Source organism: Halichoerus grypus, chromosome 8 (genome assembly GCF_964656455.1).
Source record: "Halichoerus grypus chromosome 8, mHalGry1.hap1.1, whole genome shotgun sequence".
NCBI classification, from domain to species: domain Eukaryota; kingdom Metazoa; phylum Chordata; class Mammalia; order Carnivora; family Phocidae; genus Halichoerus; species Halichoerus grypus.
Window position 1 is genome coordinate 115732005 of NC_135719.1, and position 27397 is coordinate 115759401.

At 38.4% G+C, this 27397-nt stretch overlaps 1 protein-coding gene across 4 annotated transcripts in view; it reads right to left on the minus strand.

Moving 5' to 3' along the window:
• Positions 1 to 27397, minus strand: part of PPP2R5E (protein phosphatase 2 regulatory subunit B'epsilon) — a 145435-nt gene that overhangs the window by 38192 nt on the left and 79846 nt on the right. For 3 of the 4 annotated variants that reach the window (XM_078053793.1, XM_036067736.2, XM_036067735.2), the window contains exon 4: positions 6154 to 6255. The exons of the other annotated variant lie outside the window; for it this stretch is intronic. In XM_078053793.1, coding sequence (XP_077909919.1) covers positions 6154 to 6255 — 102 coding nt within the window. The remainder of the gene's footprint in view (positions 1 to 6153; positions 6256 to 27397) is intronic. 4 annotated transcript variants of the gene reach the window in all.

Here is a 27397-nt window from a genome sequence, read left to right on the forward strand (position 1 = left end):
TTACATTTTTTAACTTTTTAAATTAAAAATCTGAAAATAACAGCCAAACAAAGCAAATAAAAATCTCCCATAGCCTCACCATTTAGAGATAACCACTGCCAACAATTTAATGTATAAACCTCCTCATTTTTCTCTATATTTCTACCACATATCAATGAACTATAAATATATTTTTATATAGTTTTCAAACTGCTTTTACCATCTAAACAATATATTGTATACAATTTATATCAATAATATCTAAGCCATCGTTCTTAGTAGCTACAAGTAGTCCATTATACATAATTTATAATGATTAATTCCATTAGTCATAATCAATTTAACCAATCTCCTATGCTTGGACATCTAAACAGTTTCTGAATTACTTCTCTATCAAATTATGCCACAATGTATATTATGTAATATACATCAGGGTGCATTTCCTTGATTATTTCATGAGGAAAATATTTCTACAAGTGGAATTGTTAGAGCAAAACACATCCAAACATTTCAGGATTTTCAACACTCACTGCTAAATTTCCTTCCAGAAAACTTATGGCAATTTACACTCCTCTAAGCAATATATTATAGTTTAGCAGAATACGCTCATCTGCAAGGAATAAAAATATCCTCATCTGTAGAGTCAATCTCAAATAACTGTTCTGATAAACAGCAGAAGATCATTGTTTATGCTCTTTGCAAAATAAATCTATGTTAAAGTATACATTAGATCCTGGTAGAGTATACAACAGTATATAAAAAACAGAACTTTTAACAAGAGACAGGCACCAGGTTGGAAGTCCAGCTCTGTCCCTTACTAACTGCGTAACCATAGGCAAGTTCATTTCTCTAAAAGTCTGTTTCTTCAACTAAATAATGGGGATGATAATCCCTAAGATTAAATGTGATAATATATATAAAGCACTATGCATAGCAGACTAACACATATCACCATTATCACTATTGCCTAAAACAGCATTCTCAAACTTTTCAGTCTTGCGCCTTTACATTTAAAAATGGTTGAAGAGTCCAAAGCTTTTGCTTATATGATATATATATATATATGAAAATACATATATATGTAAAGTCAGAAATACAAACAGAAAATTTAAAATACATATTTGTTATTTCATTTTAAAGCAATAAAATATATTACACATTAACAGAAGTTAATGTGGGAAATAACTTTATTTTCCAAAAAGAATTACTGAGAAGCATTATTTTTTTCTTTGTGAAAAATCTCTTTAATTGAATATTAGAAAACTGCTTCCGTATTCAACCAGTTGCGATACACTGTTTTGGTTGAAGCATATAAAGCATCAAGCCTCATGCGGATCTAATAGTATGAAAAAGGATGAGCATTTTCATAGTCTTTTCACATAATTGTGGAGATTCTTCTTTGATACTACACCAAAACTTGAGTTTCTTAAATTGGAGTTGCAATGCAGAATCTGAAGCCAAAATCAATGAATTTTTCATACTCTGTTATACTAAATTCCAATTGTCTTGCACTGTGAATGGATTTTTACCTATGCATGGTTTCCTAACATCATTCACTGACCAATTGGAAAATACAGGTTCACCGAGTTATGCAGATTTTTCAAATGCTCACAAGTTTTATTATACAGTATCAAAAGTCCTATTCCTTAATATCTCCAATTTTATCAAAAAGTCTAAGTTTTGATAAGCGATAAAGTTCAAGGTGACAGCAGAAAGATAAAAGTTTCCCAAAATTCTAATTCTAAATTTTGCTTGAATGCTCTAATTTTCAGTGGCAACAACTGTTTTGTCTATTTTTAAGAAAACATCCACCAAATACCCAAGATGGAAGTACAGTTTGTCAGACATTCCTTCCAGTAAAAATGGGATTTCATGAAAAACCAGCTAGTTCAGCTCGTAGCTCAAACAATCACATAAATGCTTTAGCACAAGACAAATCAGTATACTTCAGTATGCAGTCACTGGGCTTTGTGCATACTTCCGTTTCCCGCTTTGCCACGAAGAATATTTTTTTAAATGTGTACTCAAAGGTCAAGATTTAATAATATTTAATTTCATAATTTTTGCTGGTTTTCCAAGAACATTTTTATTTGAAATTGGCGTTGTTTTTTTTTTTTGTCAGCGCTTGGCAGTAAAACATATGCTCACAAAGCCAATTTGCCACAACCGTCTTGATCTGTGCTAAAGCAGCAGCAATTTCAACCACCAATGCTTTTACAACCATCCGTTCCAATGTCAACACAGTGAAACCAGCCAATAGCATAGTATTCTTATAAAACTGTTCTGATTTTGCAGGCCTGAAAATCAGGTCTCAGGGTCCCCCAAGGGTCTGTGTTACCACTAACCTAAATGCATCAAACAGTAACCTTATGACTTCAGACTGTAACTTAACACTTAGGTATTCACATTAGGAGTTTACTTCAAAGTAAAAAGCCATTTTTCTCTTTGAAACTCAGAATTCAGAAAAACTTCTTGCCCAAGGATCTGAACATTGTCAAGCTGTAATTCTAGGCATGAAACATGACTGAGCCCCCAACACCCTCTAGAAGAATTGTTTTTTCAATACACTAATTTTTCAACTCTTTCTTTTACAAATAGAATGTCAGCCTTATTCAAACAACCCATAAAAGGGGGTTTAATTCCCACAAAGTGGAGAGATTCTCATCTTGCAGGCCTGACTTGTGAGCTGGCAGGGCTTTCTAGCAGGACTGGCAAAGTGGTCTCTTCCCTCTGGTCCCTTGAAAGCAGTTACAGTTTAAAACAGTTTGGTGGAAACACTTTAGACACATTTACTAATAAGTATAAATGTTCTCTACACTTACGAGACAGATTTTTACCTCAGAATCAAAAATCTCCCTTGAATTTCTAAAGGGAAAGACAGACTGAGGACTGAGAGAATAATTTACTTTTCAAGATCACATAAGTGAACTCTCCAAGGAACATGAGTTAAAAAGACTTTAGCATTTCTGTTTTTCAGTCTCAAGTGTAAAGCACTAAAAACAATCCCGATTGTAAATGAAGTCCTGCAAAATCACATTCTACTGGAACTACAGACCCAAATACAGAAAATACACAAAGAATAACCATGGTAACTATGGAATACAGTTTAAAAGATACCAATACAGATAACAGAAAATATCAAATAACACACATACAGTAGAACTTCTGATATATTTAAACTAAAAATTTGTGCATTTAATCTTTTTTCTATTTTTCTTAAAGATTTATTTATTTATTTGAGAGAGAGAGTAAGGGGAGGGGCAGAGGGAGAGATAGAATCTCCAGCAGATTTCCCGCTGAGCAGGGAGCCTGAGACTCGGGGCTCAGGGCTCGATCTCATGACCCCGAGATGATGACCTGAGCGGAAATCAAGAGTCAGACTTAACCGACTGAGCCACCCAGGCACCCCAAACCTTTTTCTATTTTTAAATATCTCCAAAGATCCATGATTTGTTAGGAGTAGTTTTGTATGGCCACAAACTTAAATCAGACAAGAGGTGTGTAGAAACAGTCAACGGGCTAGGTTCATTGCCTAACCCATCACCCAATAACCACGTCTCAATGCAATTTTGTTGTTCTGTACTATTATCAGATATTTGGTAATAAACACTGTGCGTCCTTGTAAAAATGTGATCCAGAAGAAGAAGCACACTGTTAATGCTGGAGTTAATAAAAAGTGAAAAGGTGCTATGTTTTGGTCAGAAAAATATTGTTGGCTCAATTAAAAAGTAAAATGTTAAATTTAGTAATAACTCACTATAACATGAATGACCTGTCATGAACAGCTAAGATTTCCTGAATGCTCAGTGAGTGCTCTTGTCAGTACTAAAACCACCTATCAGTGAAAATGGAAAGGTGACCAATTTGTAGAGTCAGAATACATAAGAGAAACACAGGAATCTTGAGTACAAAGACCTCCAGAAAGGAATAGTTGAAGGCAACAGTGTGCCTACTGACTTGACCTTTATTACAAATGACGGTTAATTTATGAATTTTAAAAGTAGGTTTCCTTTACCTGATCCAGTCTAAGTCATATTTCCCCCTAAGCTAAAGCAGGGATCAGAGGATTATAGGCTTGAACAGGGCGTCAACACAGATAAAGCCAGACCGTTTTGGAATACAGTTTGTGGGACTTTACATCATAAAGGTAGAGGTCTCATCATCGCTCCTCATTGTCACTTTGGTTTTAGAGTTTCAGGTGAACTAACAGTTATTGCTCCTGTAGGAATGACACAGTGTAAGCTAGAGATTTTTGGTGACAGCATTTAGCTTTATAGCTTTAGAAGTTAATTTGGTCTGTATTTTATAGAGTCATTAAGCTTAGGAAGGATTAACTGAAATACTCAATTCAACTTTACTGTGCTTTAGAGGAAATTTATATCTCTGGTGATCATGATTTAGAGCATTCAAAAAGTTCCTGCAAATGGCAAGAGTAGTCTACTGTCTCTGGGATGCAGAGAAGACAAGTTGAAGCTTTGAAGACAGCTTTCTTCCTGTCTTTTCCACCATAAGATGTGGGACTTTCCTGAGATTATCTTGTTTGTTTTGTTTTTTAAAATTTCTTCCAGACTAGGGGCGCCTGGGTGGCTCAGGCGTTAAGTGTCTGCCTTCGACTCGGGTCATGATCCCAGGTCCTGGGATCCTGGGATCGAGCCCCGCGTCGGGCTCCCTGCTTCGCGGGAAGCCTGCTTCTCCCTCTCCCACTCCCCCTGCTTGTGTTCCCTCTCTCGCTGTGTCTCTCTCTGTCAAATAAATAAATCTTTAAAAAAAAAATTTTTTTTTCTTCCAGACTACACTGCACTTTATGAGCTGGTGCCAAACATTAGGAATAAGGCATGACAAGAAGTCCACCTATTCAAAAGAAAGATTTTTTTTATTTTAATTTTTGTCACAATCTGGGATACACCATGAAAAGCACAAATAATTTTCCAAATTTCTTAGACTGCAGATAGTATGTCTGACACCTTAAAAAAAAAAAAATCAAGCAGCTAAAATAGGAAATCAGCCACAGCATTTTAACTAATTTACTCAATCTTGGCATTGGCAGCAGGAATACATATGTATAACACGCCCGGCTAAGAGCTGAGGAAACAGAGGCCCAGAAAGCTCTCTCTATAACTAGGGAAACAGCATACATGTGTACCCGTAGCAACCTTGAGTTGCCAAAGCAGGACAGGGAAAGTTGCAAATTGATGTCAGAAATTCTGAAGTGGGGAAAAAAGAAACTTTTAGACACCTTCTAGGCTTCGTCTCGCTGAGGTACAGTTTTCTGCTCTTTCAAAAGTCAACAAGTAGTCGTGAGCACACGTCAAAGATGCAATGGCTTCTGCCTCTGGCTGAAAGTGTACAAGGTTTTAGTCCCTCTCTACCACCCCTTCCCTCCTGGCTGGTTGTCATCCAGCCTCTGAGGACATTCTAACTCAATGGAAAGATAGCTTGGGGGCGCATGACATTCACAGTTCCTTGTTCTCTTCCGTGGAGAAATGCTGGCCTGCAGCGCGAGCGGCCAGGAAGGGAAGATGGAAAATGACCGGTGTGGGTAAGTAAAGAGAGTACAGATGGGCCCGGTGCTGGCAAAGGAGATACAGGGATGGCTCTGATCTGTGCCGGCACATGCGCATGACTAGAAAACATGGCCTTCCCAGTGCAAGAGAACAAAGCTGGCTTTCACACAAGCTTCCTATCAGCTCTTGCTCTTCCTTACAACACTATGAAATAACTCTTGCAATTTGTTTTTGCCCTTCCAGGCTGCAGAAACACATTTGTGGCTATCATGAAGACAGGCATTCAATCCCCAGGGTACCTGCTGATGAAAATGAGATATAAACTCTATGACCTAATCACATCCAACTAATATTAATGTGAAAATAGTTCAGTTCCTGTTGGAGGCTCCAGCAGGCAGGATCACATAGAAGCTCTAATCAAAAAGCAAGAACTGCTGGCTGGACCCACAACCTGGGAGGAACCACACTAAAGCATTACACCACAACTTATTATTTTATTCTTTTGGCATTCTAATTACCAAGAGAAGAAACACAGAGAGCATTCTCTAGCTTTCCATTAATATACTCTAATTTGATTTCTGGGTGAATAAAGGCCTTCAAGGAATTCCCATGCTAATCAGCTAATGAGTTAATGGAGCTTTCTTTTATAACAAATGGTAGTTCAAAGTACCTGTAAGTGTGGCCAGGATGCCTCAAGGGTAGGTTCATCTTCTTCTGGATCAAATTCATTGCTGTCACTAGGAGGGAGAGTTCTGAATATATTGCAAGATACCTAAAAATAAACAAGCAGCAGAGTTAGCTGGAAGCACCTCCTGGGCAACCTTACACAAGGTTTGCAGCCAGCCAAAGGGAACCCAGATGACAGATGACAGGAACACCACCAAACTGGAACGGGGAGCTCTTTCTACAGGCTTCAAGGCCAGGACCACCTCTAGGCAAAGCTGGAAAGTGGCAGAGCTGCACCTCCTGCCCTCTTGAATAGTACTCCTTGTCCTTAGATGGCCATCCCCATGCCAGGTCCCTTTGATTTTAGACCTCCCATCAAAGCCTGCTCTACTTACCGGTCAAGCGTGCGGCTAATTAACCAATTTACACTAAGATATAAATAACTGCTAATGGGCTTTATGTATTTCCCTTCTCAGGTTTATTCACAATTTGCAAATTTACAGTCAAACTAATGGTAAAATTTCAGACATTTACAAAAAGCAAATCAGAAAAGATATTTCTGAACCTAACACCCTTGAAATCATACCTAATCTGTTCTCAGTTGGTTTACAAACTACCAGCGTGCCTGGCTGGCTCAGTCAGAAGAGCATGCAACTCTTGATCTTGGGGTCATGAGTTCAAGCCACACATTGGGTATAGAGAGTACTTAAAAATAAATAAACTTTAAAAAAATAGTAATGATGCCCAGGATAAGATGTATCTGTGATACAAACCTCTATAAACTAATTAGGTATTTCTTTACCATATGCAATTTCCAGATTAAATGCTGGTTGCTCAAAGGATGGCCAGGAGTTGATTTAACCATTGAAATTGGGCAATGAAGAGATGAGGATTAATTATTCTATTCTAATATTTTTGAATATATTCAAAGATTTCTGCAGAAAATGCTTATTTTTAAAATGTGGTTGCTACTATTCTCAGGGTTCCTTCTCAATTTCTATTCTGTTTCTCGTCCTATGTAGTCATCTATCCGCTCCCAGTGACCCAAATATGTCCTCAGATATGAAGAGTAAAACGGGGGTGGGGGGGGAGCAGGGGGTAAATTATAGAAGGCAAGAAGGGAAAAGAAAGGAGACTGAACCAGAAGCGTTTGCTGGACTTTCTACATAATGCAGAAAATACAAAGTATAATATGCTATTCTGAAAGAGGAAAGAAGAAAGGCTTTTGGGGTACCATATAATCTGTATGTGTTTATTCATTTAACACGTATTTATTAAATGCTCATTATATTCACACACTATTCCAGGCACTGGGAAAATAACAATGAACAAAGCAGAAAAAAGTCCGTGCCCTCCAGGAGCTTATATTTTAGTTAAATTCACAAGTACCCTAATTTTCTCACTAAGGAAACTGAGCCCAATTGTGTAAGCTATGAAAAGGAGAGATTCGATTTTATTTTATGTGTCACAGGAAGCCATTAGTTGATCTTAAACAGAAATGTGACAGGATTTTATTTTTGCTTTAAAAAAAAAACCATTCTGGTGGTTCTCTGTATTGGACAGACAGGGAGGGGACAACTTAGAAGCCTACGGAGGTGGCGAGCAACGATGATGACTGGGACCGGGATAGTGGCAGAGGAGACAGAAGTAGATTGATTCCAAATCTACTCTGGAAGTATTATCTGCTGCTGGCCTGGATACACATGGGGTAAAGAAAAGGAAAGAATCAAGGATGAGTCACAGATGTAAGGCCATTTACCCTCGGAGATGGCTGGGATAGGGAAAGCTTTCTTTGTTTACTTGTTTGGGGGCGAGATCCAGAGGTTGGAATGTGTTAAAGAAGCAATATCCAGGAGGTAATCAGACATATGAATCTGGACCTGAGAGCTGGACAGGTCAGGACTAGAGACATTTAAGGACTCCTTGGCGTATAGATGATTTTAAAGCCATGAGATTAATGGATCACCTTGGAAAGGAGTAAAAAGGAAGAAAGGAAAGGACCCACAGGCATCTGACATTTAGAAATCAGACAGAAAAAGAACAAACAACACAAATGAAAAGGAGTAGAAGGTAGGAGAAGAAAAGAACTAGAGTTTGGGGTCTCAGGAGCTAAGAGGAACAGTATATTAAGAGGGACAAAGAGGTCAACAGCAGTAAATGCTACTCTGAGATTGACTAAGATGCACACAGAGCAGTATCTATTGGATTCTACAGCCCTATGAAGTGGATACTATCATGATCTCCAATTTACCACTGAGGAACTGGAAGCACAGGTGTTGTTAAGATCTGAGGTGACACTTAGTAACCAGCAGTTACAACTGAACCCATGCTGTCAGGCTCTACCACAGTGTTCCAGAAAAGTAGGTAGACTACTGCTTTTGCTCTACTTTAGCTCAGGTGACTGGAAAAAAAAAAATCATTATATTAGAATACTTTTGCCATGACTAATGACAGCATGCACAGGTCTATTATGTTATTTTTGTCCCTTCCAATGATTATCAGAAATTCCGTTTACAAAGAAACTAGTGACTTTTCAGAAAACCATCAACCCGTGACTTCTCTTCAACCAGCCAGCCACACTGTAATCAAAAGGGAAAAAGTCCTTTAGTTACTTGCTTTTGAAACTATACATATATTTCAAAACTGAGTTTTCATTCCAACTAAATCATTTGTATTTACCGTACTCTCTAACAATGTTCTTTCCTCTCCCAAGATGTAAAAGTAAACCATGAAAGTTAAAAAGGCGGGGTGGGGTTCCTGTATAGTAAGAAAGCTGGATAAAAGGACATGGAAAGTTCTGCTCCCGGATACTCCTGGTCGTGTAAACCCTCTTACAGAGCTCACGGTGTGCTGCAGCAAGTATTTGTTTACATATTTGCCTGTCTCTCCCTACTAATTAAGAATATGCAATGTCACATTCACATCTGTTTTCCTAGCACGTACAAGGTAACCAATAAATGCTCACAAAATAAAAATTTGGACACATTTACAAAACTGTGTATTTTGGTTTTGCTTTTTAAAAATTTCAAGTTGAAGTTTTCTGAGTGATTTAAATTAATCGAAGTTATTTAACTTAAGATGTTTAAGTCTGTACAGTGATCTAAACCTCTGATTTGGTCAAAGCTTCATCTCTCAATTATCACATCAAAAGAATGTCAAGTTGTGTAAATTATCCACACAGCAAGTAGTTCTAAAGGCATGCTCTTCTCACTCAGCCACACACTGCCATTTCTTCAGATGTGCCTTCCTTATAATGCTTTATTTAGCTTACTTCTAAATATTCATCCAGATGAGTAATGAGGAAGCACAGATCTATTGGGCTAGACAGACAATGAAGAGCTGACTCAATTGGTTAAATAGTTCTATAGCAAATTTGGAAAGACTGTCAAAGCATATCAAGTGTCATGGAAATGGCCAAGCTTTTGAACTAGTCGGGAACATACTAGGTGCTTAATAAAAATGTCACGAATGAATGAATCATTGCTCCCATCCTTAAGAATCTATTCTAAAAAAACTAATCCAAGACAAGTCTGAAAAAACTACTTAAAGCAGTCATTTGTAACATTCTCCAAAAAGTGTAAAATTGGAAATAACCTTTATGTCCAACATTTAAGAGGTACATCAACTTACTAGAATACTGTGCAGCATTAAAGATGATGGCTAGGGCGCCTGGGTGGCTCAGTCGGTTAAGCGTCTGCCTTCGGCTCAGGTCATGATCCCAGGGTCCTGAGATCGAGCCCCACATCAGGCTCCCTGCTCAGCCAGGAGTCTGCTCCTCCCTCTACCCTCCCTTCCTGCTAGTGATCTCTCTCTCTCGTGCTCTCTCTCAAGTAAATAAATAAAATCTTAAAAAAAAAAAAAAAGATGATGGCTATATGGAAGCACAAAGAAATGTTTACGAATAAAGATTTAGGAGGAAAGACAACAGAAGATGATACGACTATACCTATAAGGGATGGAAATGGATGGCTAAAGGGAAATTTTTAAAAGCTGTAGTGAAGCAAGAGGAATATGGATGATAAACTAGGTAGTTGCTGTTATCTCTTGGAGCGCAGAAAGTAAGTCCTAAACCTATAAAAAGCCTAAGTTAGAGACATACAGTATATAAGTTATGCCTTTTATTTCAATATGAAAATGGGCTCTTGAATTTGTTTGAGTAAGATTATTACTGTCAGAAGAGAGTTAAAAATCAGAGCTTCCTACAATGCCTAGAGCCTAGCTCATGAATGAATGGTTGAAAGATTCAATGAATGGACCAGTTTAACTATACAGTTAAATCATGAATTTAAAATTGAGCTACCCATGGATGGGGGAGCGGGGGGAGGCAGTCCTGCAAATCCCCTGACTTTTCTGCAACAATTTTGTATGGTGAGTCCAATTTGGGAAAAGATCCAGTTGCTTTGGTCAGATTTTCAAAAGATTTCCAAGATTTAAAAATGGCCTAAAAACCACATCCAAAATGGTAGATTTACTTCCATTAAATCTTTCTTTATCACTGGTAGCCACTTCTGATTTATAGTCCAGGTTTTATTTTTTTTAAGTCTTTATTTATTTATTTGTGAGAGAAAGAGAGAGAGGGAGAACAAGCAGGGGGGAGGGCAGAGGGAACAGGAGAGGCAGGCTCCCCACTGAGCAGGGAGCCCAACACAGGGTTCAATCCCAGGACCCTGGGATCACAACATGAGCTGAAGGCAGAAATTAACCGACTGAGCCACCCAGGCACCCCTACAGTCCAAGTTTTAAAGGGATTATTAAATAGGTAACTTTATTAAATTGGTAATAGCAGTTGTATGCTTACTTATGCAAATATACCGTGACTCCAAGTAGCCACCAGCATCAATCCCCACCACAGAGCAGTTCTGCAGAGTCTATGTGGCTAGATTTAAATGCACTGAGGTATTTCTAAAGTCACAAAAACTGCCTCTATAATATATTTAAATATATGAGGCTCTAGTCCTAAACCGTCTATTTTATTCATTCAGGAACGGATTATCCAAAATGAACAAAAGAAATTTTTTAAGTAAATTACAAGGGTTTATTTTTCAACTGTTTTATTTTAATCTACACTGGAATCAATGCAAAGAAAAAGAAGTTTAAGAAATAAGTGTCTTTGAGGTAGTCTGGTTCATTTTCATTCCAAAGGCATTATAATAAACACTGAATGCTGGAATCAAACTAAAGGTTTGAAGGCACTGGGGGCCGGCCTCCAGAAAGTGGCTATAAGGACAGAAAGCAAGGCTGAGGGGATACCAGGAACTGGTGTTAAAATCTAAATAACCCCTCCTCAAAGGTAGAAAACTTAGGATTAGGGATTCCACTGGATTGCTTCTAGAATCAGATCACGTTAGAGACTCTCTCATCCAATTCCCTCCTCTTACAAATAAGAAAAGTCCAAAAAGCTTGTGAGTTTTTCAAGGTAACACAGCACCACGATATGCATGGAGGGTTCTCAGGGTCCTTTCTCTGACACACCACCTCCATGCCATCCATGAATACCATGCATGGGCCTGACTTTTTTCTCTCTTTTTCCTTCTCCTCTGATTCCCCTACATTTCTGTTCATCAGTTTTTTAACCCTCTCATTTTCTCATCTCTCCTTTCCCATCACCACCCTCCTACGTTACTGGCCTGCCAGTGGCCCTCAATGGCACCTGCGGACACTGTTTTCCTACCTCCGAGCATTCAGAGCTACGATGACCTTGCTCAGCATTAACAGAAAAATATAACCATCTCTTCATCCCCACTGTCTCATCCAGACCTCCATCTTCAAACATCTTGATTACTGCCAAGTTTCCTCTCTGGTGTTCCTATTCCCCACATCCCTTCTGTTCCATCTCCTCCAAAAGACTTTGAGCCCCTCAAGAACTCCTTACTAATTTCTGAATGCCTAGCACCTTCATATACAAAAAGCAGAAATAACAAGGGTCGCCAGATAAAATACAGGACATCAATTAAATCTGAATTTCACATAAACAAATAATTTTTAGTTCAAGTATGTCCCACATCTTGCACGGGATATAGTTAAGACTAAAAAAAATAATTCGTTATTTATCTGAAATTCAAATTTAACTAGGTGCCCTGTATTTATATTTGCTAAAACTGACAATTCTAACACTAATACTAAGAACCCCTTCTGGTTACAACTCAGTTGTGACGCGAACTGTAGCGCTGTCGCAGGCAAGGCCTGGAACCCAACAGCTACTTGCGTTGAGGGACTGGCTGCTCTTTTATTTTTCAGCTCTTTGGTTTACCTCTCATTACTGTGAACTATGGTGCAATAAATAAATAAATAAATAAATAAAATTCAAAGTCTTGGTCAAATGTAAAAGAGACGACTTAGCAGGATCCCAAGTACATGGCCCCATAAGTAAAGAGGAAGAAGTGTTTAGGCATACTTTAATCAGGTTTTGATTAAACAACTTACTATTTCCTGACTTATAATAATCAAAATACAACTATTAATATATTTTTAAAAGATTTTGTTTATTTACTTGAGAGAGAGCGTGCAGGCGAGTGCACAAGCAGGGGGCAGGGCTGAGGGAGAGGGAGGAGGGAGAGGGACAAGCAAACTCCCCACTGAGTGGGAAGCCCGACCTGGGGTTCAATCCCAGGACCCTGAGATCATGACCTGAACCAAAGTCAGAAGCTTAACTGACTGAGTCACCCAGGCACTCCACAGCTATTAATATTTTTAAATAGTATATTTAAGTTACTGCAAGGAGAAAACCCCTCCCTTTCCCCAATCTCTTTACCTCCATAGAAACTACTAATTTTACACTATGATTTTGGTTGATATTTTACTGTTGCTTAAGGAAAATGACTAGCACATTATTAAAGAACAGAATGTGGCTAGTGCTTTGTAACTACTCACTAAATATTTGCCAAGATTAACAATGAACGAAATAGAAGGTAAGAACAATATAATGAGTTACTAAAAATAACAACAACTAATGAATACTTTCAGTTCCTTTTAGTTATATATTTGTTAGCACTATTAATATTTAAGGCTTGGGTAAAATCGGGCATATTATCTTCTCAGGAAACCACTTTTAATTACAGTATAAGAGACTTAAATCATCTTCTCTGTGTCTTAAAATACTACTTTCTAGATGAGCAGGTATCATCTTTTCTTGGATAAAAGCATGAACTAGTTGACCTCATGAACATTTCTCCTTCTGTTATCTGTGACACTATAATTTCATACAATTATGCAAAACTGCAAATATACTAACTATATAAATATAAAAATGACATCATAGCTATAAAATGAATTTTGAGATTACATCCACAAAGTAAATTTTCTAACAAAAAGGAACAATATGAATGATGTTAAATAGAGAACATCCAAGCAAATTTATAAGTGCCATTATTCCTCTAGCAATATTTGTATTAAGATCTCAAGCAAGTAACAATTTCAATGATATCCCTCAGTTTTTTCATTGAGTTCATTCATTCATTCGTTCAACCTATAATCCATCATGTACTGAAAAGAAATAAAATTATTTAATCAAGCATTTAGAACCAGAGGGAGGACCCAGTAAATGCAGTGTTGAAGCTACATCATCATGCATTATTCTCACAGTATTTTGTGTCAGCCCCAAAAAATGCATTTAAATAAATATGATAAAATGTATTAAAGTAAGTAAAAGTCACTTTAAATCTCTAAATCAGACATTTGAACAGAGGAGACTATTTCTAAACATATCAGAATTTGTATTAAATGTTCAAATTCTAAGAATAAGAACTAAAATTCAAACAGAATTTGCCTAGATACCTTGCTATACTATTTATGTTTAGAACATAAAATTAATAAATAATAAATGTACATAAAATGTCAAGTTACCTCTGGTAACACCAAGAATTCTTAATAGTCCCAGTGATAAAGAACTTTCAAACCTGACTCTCAGCCCCTTTTAAAGTAGTTATTAATAATTATTGATATATAAAACCAAGGAGAAAAATCCCAAAGCATTTGTAATTATGCTCAAGAAACTTAGAGCAGATATATCTCTTTTAAGCCGGGACTTTGATTAGGAAACAAATGGCAAATTTTTAAAACTTTCAATTAGCACTTAATTTACTTCACTGGCAATTTGTTCAATCAGTAATTTGTTTCTAAAGCCAAACCATGTCTTTTAATTACTATAATAAGTTTACTGCAGTTTTAACTTCAGACTAGATATAAAGTCTCTTTTTAAACCTCACCATCGATGTGAGTGAACAGAGCTGTTTAAAATTATCTGACCTTGTGAAACCATTAAAATCCCTTATTCTAATATAAAGACATGTTCTTAGCACTAAATCTAAAGAGGAGAATTTTAATTAAATCAGTATGACACCATCCTATATTATGAGCCACCCACTGCAGTCTACCTTTATTCTGTAACATATTAAATATGTAACTGTCACTACTACGTAATGTTATCAATATAATTAAAAATTTCAGGCAAGAATTTCCAGAAGTTATTATTACAAACATGTTCACTTGAGTTAAACATAATGCCCTGAGCCAAAATAATCTCAATGCTCTTGTTTGCCACAAGTAGAGGTCTCAGCAACACAAGAGGGACTAAACCCCTGTGATACATAGGTGTGGTCAAACCACTCCACCAAGGGTATCCACATTTTTATCATAAAGCCACCTTTGTGGACAAAGCTCTACACTTCTGAGGAAACAGTCCGTGATCCAGAACCAAAGACAGTGTACACTGTTTACATGTGACTAAGAAACATGCACTTGTGACAGATGTTAGATTTGTTTTACAACATCCGGAAATCTAGAAGAGGATTTAAAAGATTTCTAAAGTCAATAATTTCAACATTATTGTTACACATTCATGATCATACTTTTAATCTGTATTACCAGGGCTTTCTAGGATATAGCAACTATTCTGTGAAACCTGATTTCTGAAATGAGGCAGAAGGAACATCTTAAAATGATCAAAGCAGCTAAACAGTCAGTTGGAGAAAGAGAAAATCAAACAAAAAAGGAAGTTTAAAAACTCATAGTGCCCAACTAGAATTTTCAAATATGAAGCCGAATTCAAAAGACAAGATTAAAGTAATAGAAATCTTGGGCATGTACAAATTCACAAAGATGTCATTTTTATTTGTATTTCCTTTAGCAAGTATTTCTTTCAAAATCTACTAGGTATATATACCGTTCAGATTCATTTAGACTAACAAAATCTGTGTTCACTGTTATTGCTGCTGCTGCTATTGGTTTAGCTGATAATTGTTATCATCAATCGGTCTAATTGTATTTAACATACACAGATTGTTTCTGAAAATAATTTGATCCCTTTAGATGTTCAGTTTCTAGAAGGATTAGAGCGCTGACAACTGTCTGGAGAAAGGAATCTGTCCATGAGAGCTCAAGAACAGAGAAGCAATAAAATTTGAATACAGATCAAAGTAAATACAAGGGAGTTTTGAGGAATACATCAACATTTAGTTATAAGGAGAACAAAGGGAGAAAAATGTGTGAAAAGAAAGTACTCTGTCTTTTGTTCTACTCTCTTTGACCTGCCATGCCCATCAGATGAGAGAGAGATGCCACAAGGCAGGAAAAGAGATGGGGGGTGGGGTGAAGATGCAAGGGAAAGAGGGAGACATCTGAGTTGAGTCACCTCCATGTACATTTTATATAAAGTTCAAAATCATACAAAACTAATTAACAGTATTAATGTCCGGATAGTGTCAGGAGAGAGAATTCAAACCAAGAAAATCTGTGCCCTTATCACAGTCGCATATGCAGGCATATTTAAAATGGGCGCTCTGGATGAGACAGTGGTACAGAGTCACTCAGCAGCGGGCTTGTCTGGGGTGAGACCGGCTGGCCTATTTCCTTCCCACCAACCCCCTAAGAATGCTCCTGTAATTGGTGCCTTTCGGTCTTTCTTTTGGGCTTGTCTGATTCTCCAAAGAATCATCCATCTCATGATTAGAGGCACAGGGGATCTGAGGGCTGAGTGGCAAGAGGGCTGAGGATCTTCCCATTCAACGTGCTCCGCTACTTTCAGAAAGGTACCCACTGCTCTCGGCAGCGCCTAACGTCCATGTCCCGGAACCAGATTCCCTCCAGTGTAGCCTCTGCAGAGAGTCAACCTTCAGTCTTTAGCCGCCTGGTTTTGGGGGAGTGACGTGGGATCAGGAATTCTAGCGACTTCTTATACAGACTTTCCACCAAGTCTCCTCCTTTTGCCTCCACGTGCCCTTACTTGTTTGAAAGGCACCTTTCTGAACCTTCCCGCAGTTAATGTGGTGTGAGTCGGTTACTTCCAGACTTTCCCTGCGGCTGCTTATGGCTCAGCTTTTTCTTGTCTGCCAACATAGTGACCACCAGTTCATTTGCTTTCTAGTTTCCAAAATGCTGATTCTGAGATCTCCTCTCCATTTTGCTTTGTTCTTCTGGGTTTTATTTCTTTTCAGTAATTTTTGTCTGATTTCAGGAGGTAAAGGAAGTAAATATATGCATGTATTCAATTCCCCCATTTACTCAAAAGTTAGCAATTATTTCCTATTAAATTACATCTTCCATTCTCCAGTAACTTCTACTAATTCAGGTAATTTAATTTTCTTATATGAACATGTCAATCCCTTTCAGTGGGAAAAAATCCAGTAGAACCGCAAGAAAACCAAATGGCAGCTCTCTAGCCTTAGCCAAGGTAAAGTGATACCGTCACCAGTTTTCTTTCTCAGAATTAACACCAACCACATTAATAGGTCTTAGTGTGAAGCAAAAGAGAAAGGAAAGCACATTCTGGATCTTGAGATCATGAATACAGAAGTCAGACGAATGCCTGAAAGTCGTCATTTCACCCAACGAACAACACAAATCGGTACCCCCCAAAAAAGTCAGCATTAGAACTCAAGGTAGCGCAAAACTGAATCCGTGGCACGAGGTTCTTCTCTCAATAATCACTGCTCTGTCCCCTCTCCTACTAGGACTTCGGTTTCCAGGGCACTAGGATGTCCTTAATTCCACTTTTTCCAGTTATATACAGAGCAGTTCTGACATCTCCCTAGATCTCAAATTCAATCTAGTCAAAACCAATCTCATCCTCATTGACCTCCACTTCCCTCTAGAATTCTCTTACCTTCTTCATTCTAAGCCTTTAGAATTTTCTTTAACTCTTCCTCTCCTGTATCTGCTTTAAATCATTTTATTTATGCCTTCACAATGGCTCTTCAGTGCTACTGTGGTGTTACTTTTTTGGAAACAGCTTAAATGTCCCAAAACAGTTAAGTAGACAATCATATATCTCCATAATGGAATATTAGGTAGCCATTAGAATGTTTTTTAGATTTACTTAATTACATGAAAACATGTTTACATCACAATGCCAAAGAAAAAAATTTTTAATTAAAATCATATAATCATATATGCTAAGCAATAAAAATAATATATATTATTTTTACTACATATATGTGTGTGTGTGTGTATATATATATATATATATATAGTAAGCTCAGTATGATACAATTTACATATATAGTAAGATTGGGGAAAAAATGTTTAACAAGAAGAAAAAGGAAAGGAGCACAAGGAGATTTTCCTGAGTGATGGCAATCTTCTAAATCTGCAGTTATGGCTATATGAGTACAGAGAATTATTAAATTCAATGAACATTCACTGCCTAAGACCTGTTCTTAAAATCTGTGTTGCATGTTAAGTATATCTGAATTTTTTTTTAATTTAAGGGAAGGCCTCATTTAAAAAACAGGCTAGACGGAAACTGGCTAAAATGTGAACAATGATTGCATTTAAATAATGAAACTATAGATAATTTTTTGTCCTCTGGTTTTAAATTTTCTTTGATGAGCACAGGAGAAAAATATAAGAGATGGGGAGTTCCTTTATATATTCTTCTCCATTTCCTCTTTCTTTGCCACCATCTGACTAGATTAGGACAACAGCCCTCTGCCATCAGCCATCCTGGGGTAAATCTGCCAGCCTTAAACCTCCTTAAGGGAGCTGACAGAAGGGTATGGACTTTCTAGGTGGGGCTGGAGAAAGAAAAGTAAGAATATCGTTTACATTTCCTCTCCTGTTCAAAAACCTTAGCAGCTCCCTGTTGCTGTCTATAAGATTAAGTCTAACCTCCTCTACTTAGCTTGCCAAGACCTCTGTAATCTAGACTCATCCCCGCCTCTCCCCCTTATTACTCACAAATCCTAACCATGAATGCTCCACTCCCATTAGGCTTCTATTACAAGACTAAACTTTGCTCAAAATAAGAAGCAACTTTTTACCTGTTGAAGTGGTGACCATAACGTTAAATTAATTCTCTCTAGAGTCTGTTAGCCCCACACAAAATCATCACAGAGAAATGGTATTTCACACACAGAGACAACTATATTACACTGTCTCCAAAATTGGAAATGTAGCAGTGAATCCAAAAGTGAAGATTGTTGTTATTAAATCTTAGAATCCAAAAATAGAGGTGTAAACACTGCAACAGTCATAGTGCTTACTGTGTATAAATACAGAGCAGGCCCTCGTACTGGCTGGTGTTTGCAGTCAAAGCACGCACGCCCCACACGGAGGCTAGCCATGCAATACCAGGTTTTTGCCACATCTCATTGTACAGGTCTTCAATCCTAGAAAGGTACTAACTGCTAAATTAAGTGATTTCTGTAAGAACCAAAGTGCACAAGTTGATAAAACAGTAACAACATGGGGATTTTTTGAGGACACATATATTCTAACATCTGCTTTGAACACTTTATGGTTCAAAATTAGCTAACACTAAAGGAAAAATTAAACCTCTTAAATATTGAATTTAAAAAAGCACACAAAGCACTTGAGGCTTCTGATGCTCATTTCCGGCAATTGAGTATGTGTCCTTATTTGAAATCACTAAAAATAAACAGGAAACTGCCCAAACTGTCACTGTCCCTTATTCTGTATGTGTCTCTGTGACCCTGCATTAGGAAAACAAACCTTGGGCTAGCTGGTGAGTTATGAAAATAAAAATGCATCTGAACTAAAAATATGATCACAGATTAACATCTTTACCCATATAGCTTCATAACAAGTTGAGTCAGACAGGCCACTCCAAGGGAGAGCAAGACAGACAACCCTCCCTCAAGGACCTCACGGAGGCATGCTGGCCTCATCTTAGAAGGGAGGCTGGTGATGGGTATTAAAGAGGTCATGTATTGAATGGAACACTGGGTGTTATACGCAAACAATGAATCATGGAACACTACATCAAAAACTAATGATGTAATGTATGGTGATTAACATAACATAATAATAAAAAAAAAGAAGAAGAAGAAGGGAGGCTGGAGTGCGGGTGTTAAGTGCCTCAGAAAAAAACCAAGAAAGGGCTCTAGGGACAGGAACTGCCCACTATCCCTGTTAGCTTCCATTTTAAATGTGGACTTAAAGAGCATTGCCAGGGCGCCTGGGTGGCTCAGTCGTTAAGTGTCTGCCCTCGGCTCAGGTCATGATCCCAGGGTCCTGGGATGGAGCCCCACGTCGGGCTCCCTACTCTGCGGAAAGCCTGCTTCTCCCTCTCTCACTCTCCCTGCTTGTGTTCCCTCTATCGCTATGTCTCTGTCAAATAAATAAATAAAATCTTTAAAGAAATAAAAATAAAAATAAAGATCATTGCCTTCTGATTATTTACCCCTCAAGTAACTACTCTTACCTTCCCGAACAGGGCAAAACAGATTCCCCACTTTGTACATGATGGCAGCAGAAATACGGACTCAATTTTCCAGCACCTTCTCTATTGTCTAAACTCAACACATTTTTCTAACTTTTCTAGAGAAGGCCAGAAGTCCCACAAAAGGAAGAGGCCTGCATTATTCCAGAAGTGTTCTACCCTATTCTCATAAAGACCTTAACTTCTTCAGGAAGGGAAATTCCACAGTATTTCAAAGCAGCTCATTTAGCAGTTAACACTATCTGCCCAGCCCCCACTCCCTGTTTGTTACCTACATTTCTGAAGAGTCAAAGAAACATTACATTCTCCAATATAGCTTGCTTATCCATTTTATTAAAAGATAAACTTGCTCTCCAACTTACCAAATAGTTATAACCAGTCCTAGTTTTATTCCAGAACAACCTCTCCACTATGTGTCACCCCTTGCCCTCCTGGCACTGCTTCTCCTTGCCCAGGACCTGCAGCTGCCTTGGGCTCTGGTCTTTCTAGTTTTCCCTTCATTGCTCAGCCAACCCCCACCTTTCTCTATTCATCACTGTAACTGCATTTTAACTCTAGAAGTCCCTTATCTTATCCTCACTTTCCAGAGGCAACTTCCTCCGCAGAAGTCACTGGATAGCATATTTCTTCTTGTTTTCATCTACAGATCAAGTTTGGCTTTTCACATTGGTCAGAAGCCAACTACCTCCTGGAAATGACCTGCTCATTGTTTTCTTGCCAAATTCTTGCCTCAGGCATTACCGTCTCTGAGAATTCCACATCGAAGACACTCATTTTCTCCGGCTTTTCCTGCTCATATGCATCACAGAGGTAAAACCAGCTTTCTCCTTAGAGAATCAAGTAATAAATCCCTCCCTCTCTCATTTCTGTCCTTGGTAGAGAGACGGCTGAATGAACTCCATAAACTAACAGCAAGTGCTAGAATTAGCCAAGACCCACTTATATACATAAACCACAGGCAATATTACCCAATCATTTTATCATACATTTTTCTTAGATTTTTTTCCAGAAGTATTCCTTACACCGCTAACCATATTTTCAGTTTTGAGGTTAAATTAAAAGGTAGGAGAAAAGAGAAACCAAAACTTGAATGCAGTACTGTAACTCATCCTGCAAAATTTTGCTGCCAGCTTCAGGGAAGAGGGAAAGAAAGAGGGGGAGCATTCTCCTTAGAGTGAGATGATAGTATTGGACACATCAGCGCTAGACAAGTCACAGCTGTCAAACAATTTTAAGTATATTGAAAACTCTGAACAATCTGTAAAGCAGTTAAGCCAGAAGGACTACAGCTTGTAAATGAAGCAAATAGCAATCATGAGTAGTTCAGTTGCTTCCTGAGTAAAAACCCACTCCTTAGCACATTTAAATTAAAACGAAACACATTAAAATCCCTGTCAGATTCCTTAAGAGAGAATGTGTGCAGGAGAGAAATGGTAAATTATTAATATAGACATGAATAGGCAAGTATATCAGGAAAATTTGTATTTTGGTGAACTAAGGGTGATATATATACCCATGTATATATAATTATACACATACAGGCACATGCAGATTTATAGGGTCCTCCAAAAAAATTAAAAAAAGACTTGAAAATGAAATTTCCCACAGAGATTTAAAAGTTTAAGTCTACAGTCAGAGAAAAAATATGGGAAGTTACCTTAAAGAGACAAAAAAAAAAAACAACCCACACCCAAAAAGCCTTTTAGGCTATCAAGACTTCATTGTAACCAGAAAATCTGATACACCCATCTAAAGAAAAAGGTAAGTCTAACAGGGGTGCTAAAGGTACTATCATGACTAATGACAGCGATAATGACATCACAACAACCTTATAAAGTCACAGTGGGGTAACAAGCTTTAAAAAGGTAAAGACTCATCTAAGATCCCAGCTAAGTAAGTGGTAGGACTGGGCCCAGGTCCGTCCATCTACACCACTCACCCAGGAAAGACAACAAAAAGTAGGCTGTACACATGTAAGTGCTTCCAAGGATTAGGGGCCATTATGGAGATGGAGGGATGTTCAAATCATCTAACTCCCTTGCTCCAAATTGAAGCTAAGCAAGCAACATAAGGATGCCTTGGCTCTAAGGATTAAGTATTTTACTACAAACTTTGTAAATTGTGAAACTATTATAACAACCTACCAAAACTGACACAAGATGAAACAGAAAATCTAGAGTCAGACACGTATTTAAGAAATTGAATTCACTACCAGAAGAAACCTTCCAACAGGGAAAACCACAGGCCCAGATGGGTGAAATCATTCTAACAACTTCATTTTTCATCTTTAGTTACTGCCATAAATGGGAAGACCCTGCTTCTTTCCAATCTTACCTTATATTGTCCGAGAGAGCAGCATTTAGCAGAGCTGCATGTGTGGTAAAATCAAGCTTAAACCATTCTGGATCAGAAATGTCTTTGAATATTCCATCAAAAGCTATGGATCTTCAAAATACCACAAAAATACACAAAACACTCAAAATTCTGCAGTCAACATCAGAGGATCCACTAACCCTATAAAACCAATCTAAAGACACCCTAAGATGCTAAATGAATATTAGAAAGGGAGCATTAACCAAAGAAGTACAGTACTATTAAGATTTACAGCCATTAAGGAAAGGACAAAGTGCCTGCTGGTTTCTCTACCCCCTGAAAAATTACAAATGGTAACAATCTGCTCCTAACCTTGAGCAGGAAATTCTTCCTGATCTCATTCTAAAAATGTCTTTTGATCATCTTCATTATCATAACCTTAAATTCTAAGTACCAAGAATTCTTTACTAATTTAATTCTCATGTCCTATCTTTTAGACTTATCCTATCCTCAAAATTTACCAATAATTTCAGTTCCTAGATGCCTTTCCCAGGTATCACTCAACTCTCTTCCATTATTTATACTTTCAATAGTGTAAACAGCCCATCACCACATCACCCCCACCACCACCACCACCACATGGGTCAGATCATGTCTCCTTTGAGTCTGAAGAGTCACCTCAAAGGCAAATTCTGGCCAGGATGTATGGTTACATTCCTTATCAAATACCAAAAGATGAAAAATGGAAATTTCATATTCCCCCCTGCTAGTTATCATTCCCAAGGCTACTTTTAGATAGTTGTTATTTTATGAAAAGAAACTCTGTCCTTCAGGCAATAAAGTATGTAGTGAAGTTAACAAAGCACTACTAAAAGTCTGTGTAGGCAGACTCTGAGACCTTTAATTGCAACTTCATAATTTTCTACAAAACCGTATTTTTCTATTAAGAGGTGAGCCAGGGCTGTGATTTCCAGTTAAGTCAAAGGATATATAAAAGATAAAAGACTTAAGATAACCAAATGACAGGGTATAATTTGAGAGTAGGAAAAACAAAGCTAATGGTGGCCAAGAAACAATAATTAGGACTCAAGGAAAAACTTCAAGAGAAAAGAAGAAAAAACTGTCCAAAATATTTTATCTTAAAACTATATTACCTTTGGAAAAATCACATACTCTACGAATTGAGGTATACAGGAATTTAACCACAGATTAGGAATGGGGCAGACTTTGAAACCAGTAAGTCATAAGGACAAAATATGAGAATAATACCAGCAAACAGCCAGTGCAACAAGGTAGACTTTCTGCAGGAGAGAAATAAGATTTTATTCTAATGAAGATTCCATCACCATACATGCAATCACTATCTACAGTTATAATCTCAACTTCCTTCTACTTCACGCTCTCCTCAACCCACTAGGTCCCACCTGCAGCGCCGCACGAGAGCCCAATGATGCCCCCGTACCACCTGAAATTCCAGCATTGTTCTTTTTTCTTTCCTGCCCTCCCCCCATACTGATAATTACCAATCTTCATCTCCTGCTTTCCACATCCAGGTCTCCCATAACCTCCAAGTCCACACATCAAAAGTCAACTCCTCAGCTTCCGTCCACACCCTGCTCGCCCTCCTGCCGTACCTTTCTCAAACAACAGCACAACAGACCCGCTAAACCGCAACGCTATCCTAGACCCCCTCCTCTCTCTCGCACTCCAAACACCCACACAAATGCCAAGTGGCTTCAATTTTACCTGCTAAGTGAGTCTCAAATGCCATCCTTTCCTCTCCTTCTCTACTTCCACACACCTATGCTTGCTTTAGGCCCTCCACAACTTCTCTACAGCAACAGTTCCCCAATCGATTGCTCTCTACCTTCAATTTCAGCCCCCTCCAGTCTCTGGCTCGCTGCCATCACAACAGAAACCTCACCGTGTCACTCAACTGCTTCAAACTTCTCAGTGGTTATGCACTGTCTGTGAGGTTCTTTCAAGATCTGGCCCACATCTACAGCTTCCACTGCCACCATTCACCTCCTCCCACTTCCCAACACACACACACACACACACACACACACACACACACACACACACACAATGCTATAACAACACAGCACTACTGTGTTTCTCTGAATATATTATGGGGTTTGGAAATTCCTTTGCATCATGGAATTCTCTTTTTCATTTTCAACACTATTTCAGCCACTTAGAAAACACGCATTCACCTTTTAACACCCTACGGAGGCTTTACTCGGTAAAAAGCCTTCCTTGACCATCTCTACTTACCTCTGACTAATCGCCCCTCTCTCTACTCCTTCCTTGCCTTGTACATACTTCTATTAATGCACATATGACATTTTTCTTATTATTTCTTCACAAGTATCCCTTCTACCTGATTTTGAGTTTGTTGACAGAGCGGGGCCCCTGCCTTTTTTTATCATCAAAATTTAAAAGTGCAGTTCTAAGTCATTCAGTAAACTTTACCTGGAGGTTCACTAAAATAATGTCTTCACCAATGAGATTTCATCTCATACTTGAACTATACCCAAAAGAGACATTTTTGAAAAGGAAGATGTGCAGATATAAACAGTATAAAACACAGAGAATTCGAGTTTGGGGCGGGGGGCAGGGGGAAAGCACAAGATTACTGGGAGAGCCAGAAATTCTAAAAAGTCTTTCAAATGGATGCATGGCAACAGAACCAAAAAGAAAACATTAGCATAATGTGGTAAAAATACTGCCTCAAGGACAGAAGCCTGACACTTGAGATGATACAAAGCAGAATGCGCCAAAGCCTAAAAGAACTACAAGCCCTGATTCTGGTTTTTCCATCAGATATGCCCTCATGAGAAATATATACCTAAGCAACTAGTATGGATGCAGAATCCATTCTAACTTTCTTAGACTGTACTGACCAAAAGAGCTGATAGTCTTCAGAGCTGGAAGGTGGAGGCAATTGTCGTCAACCCCCTCCATTTACAACAGGAGAAACTGGGGCTTGAGAGAAATTACTTGCCCAAGATCTCACCACCAGTCAAGTGGAAGATGAGAAATGAGGAGAGTGACTTCCACATTTTCTGTCTGGGGCTCTCCCCACTACCCCACACTACTCTTCTGCAGGTAAGTTAGGTGCTACATTGGTTTATTTTATTTACACATAAAGAGCTCTTTTGCTTTCTTAATTCTAATAGCCTGGAGGTGGCATCCAGACTTCATTTAAATGCTAAAAATGGCTTCCACAACTCATAGATTACTTTTATCTGTCACTCTTTTCTTGCCCTAACAAGATATGAACTCTCAAAGCATAGGTCCCATCAGGTTAAATCAAAGGCTTCTCCAAACAGTGCTGACACCAGAACATGTCATCACGAGTCCATGACCCATCCTAGTTTATAAAACCTAGCTATCATTTCATTGATACTTCACTAAAAGCACCACCATTTCCTTCACTAATCCTAGTGAAGCAGTTGCATTTTACAGTAACAAGGCAGACGAGGTGGGGACAGTGACATACGTTCCACAGACAGGATCATCTTGGAATTGCAGGATTTGAGCACCACCAAGGCAATGGACTATACCACATCCAGTCGACAGCATCTTAAGTCCACAAACAGGAACTCTGGGTTCCACCAAAGATTGTAAAATCAAGTACATAATTACAGAATTATCAAAACAGAATAATAGTATTATTGACTGAATGCCTGCCATGTGTTACAGACTATTTTAAGAGCTTTATACACATCGTTACTGCCAATCCTCCCAAACAGCCCGAAAGGGCACGTGTGATACAAATGAGGAAAGTGGGCAGTGGCAGCACCAAATATACAAGGAGCCTAAGAGGTGGCAAAACGGAAGGGAGCAGAGGACACCCAGTGGGGCCTTGGGTCCAGCCCTTCTCACAGAGCAGTAAGCGCCCTGCTTGCTAGATTGTACGTGTATCTGACGTGGTGAGAACCTTGATGTACGAGCAAAGCACAACCAGTTTACTTAGGCAGAGCATTTACGGAGCAGGGTAGGAAGGACTATGGCTACCGTTCCCCTGATCCCATGTACCTCTCAGCACCACACAAAAAGCGAGGGCCCCAAAGATGGAGGGCTCCGTCCAAAGTCATGGAGCAAGTTAAGTGTGGCCAGAGCTGGCACTTGAACCCAGGTCTGTGTGGCTGCAAACTCCTTTCTCTTTCTACTCTCCCCCACTAGCTCCTGCTCTGTAAATGCCCCACATTACCTAAGAACCATGTAAAAATAATAGCTACAATTTCACAAATCATGAGATATGAAAAATAAATTACACCTCTGAGAACCCTAAACTACCATCTGGAAAATGAATTTTCTAATGCCCTAGGATAGCATGTGTGCTACAGATTTAACACCTCCTAAGGTCGGCTCAAGCATATTTTAAAACACACATTCACACACAACTGACAAGAGACTTTAAAAAAAAAAAAAAAATCTGGTAGGGGACTGGGAGAGGGTAGCAGAGAAGGGAAAACAGTCTCCTTTAAAAGAGCAAAGCTGGTTTAGATCCAAGCTAGTTTCATAAAAATAAAAAAAAAATTTATTACGCCAAATACTGGGTTTAAAAACTAAATATAATCCAATGACATTCAATATCTTAATCATAATTTGAGAGCCTGGAATGCTCACATTTAAGAGAGAATTCATTCACTCATTCAAAAAACTCCAGGTAGGCCTGTGCTAGGAGGTATTCCAGAGGCCACAAGATGAGTGGGACACAGCTCCTGCCTAGAAGTGCCTATAGTCTAATTAGAAAACACTGGACAAACACATGTGGAAAAAATTAAAAAGCAGCAAATGAACAAATTCCAAAAGGCCGGATTGCCAAGAAGTGGAAGAACTGAAGGAAGGAGACAACTCAGGGCTTTTTGGGCAGCAGTGGTAGCACTTTAAGCCAAGTCTGGGAAGAAAGGGGAGAATCAGAACTAGAGGCGGGGGCCAGGTAACACATGAAGGTCTCTGAAACAGCGGAAAAAGAAAGGCTATTAAAAAAAAAAAAAATCAGTAAATATACAGCTGTTCTCACACAAGGGCAAGCTGACATGTATATACATATAAGGATATTCATGGGATACTGGTTAAATAAATTATGGTGCCTCCAACAGTGAAATATTACGTAGCTGTAAAACTGAATAAGACACCTTGATGTGTACTGATACATATTATATATGGATAAGTAAAAAAAAAAAAAGCAAGGTACAGATAAGTGTGTACACTATGCCACTACTTGTGTATTTATACTATATGCTCG